This window comes from Nannochloropsis gaditana, assembly GCF_000240725.1.
Source record: "Nannochloropsis gaditana CCMP526 unplaced genomic scaffold scaffold1010, whole genome shotgun sequence".
Taxonomy (NCBI): Eukaryota; class Eustigmatophyceae; order Eustigmatales; family Monodopsidaceae; genus Microchloropsis; species Microchloropsis gaditana.
In genome coordinates, this window is record NW_005802943.1 from 2,415 (window position 1) to 8,793 (window position 6,379).

Consider the following 6,379-nt stretch of genomic DNA (forward strand, 5'->3'; position numbering starts at 1 on the left):
ACGAGTCGGAGCATTTCGGCGACGATGACAAGGTTCAATTGTCTTCAGCTGGACTTGCCGCCCCTGGGTGGCGGGGGGAAGAAGGAAGTGGCATTAGAGGAGGTAATCGAGCATTCCTTCCGGGAGGAGGTGATCGAAAGCAGCGACGGAACATTCCTTCGGAAAAAGCTCTGCCTGGATGCGCTCCCTCCCGTCCTCATTCTCCACCTCAAGCGCTTCATTTTTGACCTCCATCAAGGGGTGGGCGTCAAGCTGCACCACAGAGTCCACTATCCGTCCTGCCTCAGGCTGCCTTCTCAGATGCTCTCAGTAAGTCTGCGGACGACGGCCGGGATCGAGGGGGGAAAAGGCGAGGGAAAGGGCCCTGCATACGAGCTGTTTGCGGTGGGGCTGCACTATGGTCGTTCCTTGAACGGTGGCCACTACACGGTGTTTTGCAAGGAGGGGGGGGGTGGAAAGGAGTGGGTGGGATACGACGACGAGCGCGTCGATCGGGTTCAAGAATGGGAGGTAAAGAGTTATACAGAGCAAGTCTACCTCCTTTTCTATGAACGGGTTTAGGTCGGGGAGAGAGAGGGGTCGGTGGGAAGGGAAAGACAGGGCTGTACAGCGGTCAGGCAAGGATGGTGGAAAATCGTTCAAATGAAGTAAGCTACCGGCGACTACCCCTTGCTTGGCTCGTTTTTAGGAAAATTCTAGTCGTTCGCGTTCTGCCTCCTGCGTACATTTTGCCCATCTTTTAAAATTTTAAAGGGGGTCATGCAGACGGTGGAAGCTTAGCCACGCAGGCTTTCCGCTCCGTGTAACCAATGGTCAGGACTAGGCAATGCATGGGCAGAGATTGTGCGGCTCAAGCTCGTGCTGGCGAGTTGATCGGGGCAGCATCCAAAATAGAGCTTGATTCCGGCGACAGTGGTGGGAATCGAGATTGTGTCAGGAATAAGGATAGCATTCGGACTGTGCGACAGCTAAGACTAGAGCGGGATGGTAGACTACACGCAAGGGCGGAGGCCTCGTGGGACAGGCGGACCCTGGCAATTGAAGCTACGTACCCCTGTGGAAATTAAGCGTAAAAACCGTCTTACAAAGTAATCGACTAACAGCATCTCTTATATTTTTCCTTTGTTGCTAGTTGATGGAGGTGGTCACTTTGCCATGACCTTTTAAAAGGCCCTGCGAGGATGGCGCACCGGCGGAAGAGCCCTAATGGTTATGACGATCCTCTCCACGGCAAGGCTCGCACATAATCTACCTTTTTCCTCCCTCTTTCATCAAAACCCATTCTTTTTTAGCTTTTTTTTCAAAAAAAAAGAGAGTTTTCACCTCGGGGCACTGCTTTGCCTAGCTTATCTGAAGCCTTAGTCGCACAACAGTGACTCGCGGGTGTCTACCTTGGTCTTGGGATTCGTGCCTAAAGGAAAACAATTGTCCGAGTTTGAGCTTGTTCATCGAGGCCTCAAAATTTCCGCCCCTCCAAGAGTCCAAGACATTCTCCACACACTCCGGCACCCATGCCAACCGTGGCTCCAACACTCTGCGTACCTGTCGCCTTCTCGCAGAGCTTTTTTTGAACGAAACGGTCGAGCAACGTGTCGGAGAAATCCGCACCCTCAATGGAACCAACTTTCAGGACTGTTTCCGTGAAGTAGGCGTTGTTGACGATCGCGTCCTTGAGAATAGCGTCGACCATATTCGCTCCCTCGAAGGAGGCGCTGGTTAGGTCGGCTCCTGCGGGGAAATGCGGTGAAAGCAAGCGATAAATTTGCTGATAGATAATGTCATGCCCTTGGATATGTTACATTTATGTTTTTGATGTTTTGCATCTCTGTGTGGCTCGCTGCTCTTTCTCAAGGAAACCTACCGGTAAAATCAGCCTCAGTCAAGGCCGACTTGTAAAAACGCGCACCCATAAGCTTTGCTCCCTTGAAATTGGCGCGTTGCTGTATGCACGTAATTTGAATTTATTAAATACAGAAATATAAATTGCTTGATAAATTGCTTGATTCACACTCCTGCCTTCAATATGGACTCACTACCCCATCAAAAATCCCTCCCCCGTACCCCGCCAAAACCATGACCCACCGCAAAAGCCCCCGAAAAGTCTTTTTTACTGAAGTCTTTTCCACTGAAGTCTTGATCTGCAATTTTGGCCTCTGCGTAATCTTTTCCTCCACCGGAAATGGCGTGTGCAGTGGGTACATCCAAAAACGGACCGAGGAGAAGAATCGGAGCAAAACTCAGAAGCCGGCGGATGGAGATGATGATGGGATTTGAGGATGGCAAGGATGACGATGCTGAAGAAATTGCCACCGTTGTCCTTAGTATTTTTTATTCGAAATCAGATAAGATGTGTGTCCCTATGGATACTTTCAGGGCACTAAGAAAGACGTCACGGACATGGAGGGAAAATCAGCTGACCTGCGGCAAGACGAAGGCATCTTTCCCCGTACAACAAAAGATTGGACGCTAATGCAACTGATCAGGAGAAAAAGCATAGCAGGTTGCAGTGTCGGACGCATGGCTGTGGGTGCTGCTGTATGGGGACAAGGTAAGAAGCAATAGCTTCAAGTCATTGAAAGGAATGATTCATTGTCCACGGGGTTCGACAGGCAGGAGGTTAGATAGAGCGGAGTTGGAAGTGAGGCCTTTAAAGAAGGCAACAAAAATATTGAAAGGTCAAATAAACGTCAATCGTTGTTGTATCTATGGAGTTATACTGAGTTGCTCGTGGGGAAAAAAACACCAGTTGCGCTATCGCTTTTCTCGTTTTCAATCTAGCGTCGTTCTTCGTGACTCGCGAACTGAAGCATGAGAAATACAGACTGTCACACAAAACGCTTTTATATATCACAGGGGATAAAATGATGACGAGTAATGACACGTCTGGTACAAGTACACCCTCCATGGCACAGTGCGATCGTTGGCCTGCACTGGAGAGCGATGCGGAGGTCTATACGGCATTGCTACATACACTATTAAGCCCTTCATCTACGCCTTCAGACACCCGCACCCCTTCATGTCCATTTTTTTTCCAAGATGTATTCTCTTTGGACGATGATTACTTGGGGTTTGTGCACGGAGAGACGCTGGCATTGATACTCGCGTATGACGATCGCGCGCTCAATCCGAGTCAAGAGTCTCCACCTGATCCTCAACTGCCAATCGCACCTATTTTTATCAAGCAACTTCCCGTCCTCGACAATGCCTGCGGCACGATTGCGTTACTTCATGCAATAATCAACACACTGCCAGCTTCCACCATTCCATCATCCTCGCTTCTTGCCAAGTTTGTGTCACCGATACAGGCTGGGGAAACGTCATTTACAAGTGAAAGCTTAGGAATACGCTTGGACGCTCACGAAGGAATTCGCGCCGCACACTGGTGCGTTCCCTAAAGATAACATGTAAAATGATGTATCTCCCTATGTATAAAGTGTTCTTTCCCTCTTCGAGTTTGCTCTGGGATCCGCCAATTGGGGGGCCTCGTTATTACTTTGGCATTTCGAATTCGTATCTGATTTCCTATTTTAAGTCAATGGCATACGTCAATAGATGAAAATTTGATGTGATAAGTTGATTGTTTTATGAACGAGAGAAATATTAACACCTCTGACGATCTTCTCGCATTACCATCTCACAGTGAGCATGCTGCTCAAGGACAGAGCGAGCAAGTCCAAGGTGATGCAGTGCGCTATCACTTCATCTGTTTGATTCCTAATCCATTATCGCCCTATCCATCTGTTCTTGAGCTTGACGGTCTTAAAGCACACCCAATCATACACGTTGGGGGAAGTGAGAATGGAAAAAAGGGAGAAACGTTTTTGCAAATGGGCGCAATGGTGTTGAAGCGTGAGTTCCTGGCGCAATTCAGCAATGCAGATGAGACACAAATAAATGTTCTGGCCCTTGTTCGCGAGGATCCATGAAAGTATGCCCAAAAAAAGACAAGGCGGTACTACCCGTCTTCAAATTTTGTCGCAGGCAAAGAAAGACAAGGAGGTACTACGCGTCCTCAAACATTGTCACAGGTTGTTTCTTTCAAAAACAAAGAGATGTTACAAAAAAGCCACAGCACGCATGCTCTCTCTTATAGCATGCATATATCATTTGTACACATGCTGAACAAGCTTCGCCCGAACACAGTGTCTCGAGGCATGATTTGGACGTGGGCCATGGCTTCTGGTCACGCAGAATGTCATGCCAACTGTTTTTTTTTATAATGACCAATCCCAACACAACTGGTCTAACATAAACGCGCAAAAGTAAATTTTGTGTGATATTTGTAAAAACTTTACTGGAGGCATGCCCTTCGTCCGTTCAGTTTCTGCCGACGTCTTTTTTAGGACAATGGATAGCAGGCACCCATGCAGGGCCTCAGGGCGATGGATTTGCATGCATGAATCCATGTTGAAGAACAATGTGTGTATCTCTGTGCCCCCCGCGAATCATGACCCCTGCCGTGCCCTGTCATGTCCGTCGAATAATTTTCGGAGGATTGCCTCGTCTTGTTGCGCCTTCGCGCGCGTCTGCATGTGAGAGGCGGCCGTAATGTTGAGCGAAGTTGACGACGTCGTTAAGTTGAAGCGAAAGGAGCGTCGCGTTAGAAGCGGCGACGTCCCTGCATAGTACTTGGACGCGTGTACGCACGAGTTTCCCGTGACGTGGACACCGGGCAAGGTCGTAGCCTGCCGCGGTTCGGCATGCGTCCAAGCGTATTCTAGCTGATTAATTTGTGTACAGTGTGTCCTGGGAGGGCCTCGGTGGTGGAACACGATGAATTTTAGAGAGGACAAGTCCGAGGTCCGCCTGGGGCCTCAAAATGGAGGAGGACGACACATGCACACTCGTACATGGTCATGAATGACGTTCGGTCCTCTTTTAACCATCGGCAACATCCGCATGTATGATATCCATAGAAATGAAAGCGATGTTCAGGCTGTTGGGTCATCGTTTTATGTGTCTCTGGAAACCCGGTGGACAACTCGATTGCTCGGACTTTCCATGTGAGGAAATCCCTCTACCGAAATTTTAGGAGCCTTGAGCATCCGTCCATACGGGCTGGCCTCTTTAGATACTTTCGACGATCGTAGGACAACAAATTTCAATGGTATATCTTGATCCATCTTTTCATCCACGGCAATTAGGCGCGAAACCCGGCCCCAGGAGGGCTTTATTCGCGGCGAGGACCCTGGCATGGGAAGGCGAAACTTGGAATGAGGAGCGTGGCCTGAAGAGAGAAGGCCTGGAAACCGTGTGATGCAACGTGGTAAAACGCACCCTCTGTGATTCCTGAGAGTGGAACGTCGGTATTCACCAGCAGTGCTGAGCGGGACCAGGGTGGGGGGTGTGGGCTAGCGTCGAGTTTTCTCAACGGAGAGGGGGCATGGAAGAAAATCATGACCATCTACTGCAGGCGCCCAAAGCTGCAATTGGCTACGAAGATAACTTGGAGGGGGATCGAGGAGGACGTGAGGGTCGTGTTCAAGCGCATGGGGGAGGGCTTCGGACCACGATGTCCACGGTGGCCTCTGTTGGAGAAGGCTTGAAGCGACGGGCGTCGGGGAAGCCAGAGAAGCCCAGACAAGGAGCTTTGCACGACCCCTTGGGCCACGACGATGAAGATGCTTTCCGTGAACTGGACGAGTGTTTCCACAACGCTGACGGGCTGATGCCCCGGGTATCTCGGGAAGAGGACTTGGTCTATCTAGGGGGAAAAGGAGGCCCTGCTCTGTTCGCGCTCCACCATCAAGGTCAGGCGGGCATGTCTCCTCCGTTGCATGAGAGTGGAGACTTAAACGTGTCCGGGAGCGAGGGCGAAAAGCTCTCGAATCGCGGTGTCTTTCTCACAGGTAAGGAGGCGGCAAAGCTCCGGTCCCGGGAGCCACTCGCCGGAGACACCGTGTCGAGAGGAGAGACCGGAGGGGACATCCACCGTACGGAAAGTGCCTCAAGTGACCAAACTTCCGGCTGCGACAGCCATGCCAGCAGCATCAGCACGGGGGCTACGGCACTGAGCAAGAAGCGGCCGTGGAAGCCGGAGGAGGATGAGTACTTGCGCGCTTTGGTTCACCGTCAAGGCGCGCGGGACTGGGGCCAGATTGCGGAACATTTTGAGAATCGGAACGGAAAGCAATGCCACCAGCGTTGGAACTACTTTTTGAGCCCCACGGTTCACTCTGGGGCCTGGACCGCGGAGGAGGACGAGAAGATCGTGAATTTCCAATGTCTTCTCGGCAATAAGTGGGCGCGAATTGCTACCCATATACCCGGACGTACGGGGCACGCAGTGAAAAACCGGGCCCACCAGATTGCGAACAAGATGAGGAAACGCGAGCGGAAACGTGCGCGAAGCCAGGGGTGGGTGGAAGGGAAGGGAGGG

General features: G+C 50.9%; 2 protein-coding genes across 2 annotated transcripts; one reads left to right on the forward strand and one right to left on the reverse strand.

Moving 5' to 3' along the window:
* Positions 1-1,097: 1,097 nt before the first annotated feature.
* Positions 1,098-2,533, reverse strand: NGA_0583102 (pentapeptide repeat protein). The gene is made up of 5 exons (XM_005852691.1): positions 2,419-2,533; positions 2,083-2,317; positions 1,862-1,940; positions 1,543-1,728; positions 1,098-1,411 (listed from the first exon to the last, which is right to left on the reverse strand). The coding sequence occupies exons 1-5, from the start codon at positions 2,517-2,519 to the stop codon at positions 1,359-1,361; spliced, it is 654 nt and encodes a 217-aa protein (XP_005852753.1). The 5' UTR covers positions 2,520-2,533; the 3' UTR covers positions 1,098-1,358.
* A 2,979-nt stretch (positions 2,534-5,512) lies between these two features.
* Positions 5,513-6,340, forward strand: NGA_0582920 (myb-like dna-binding domain containing protein; the record flags this gene model as incomplete). Its single annotated transcript, XM_005852690.1, has 1 exon — positions 5,513-6,340. A coding segment is annotated over one exon (828 nt), but the record flags the coding sequence as incomplete, so codon positions are not given.
* Between the last annotated feature and the right edge of the window lie 39 nt (positions 6,341-6,379).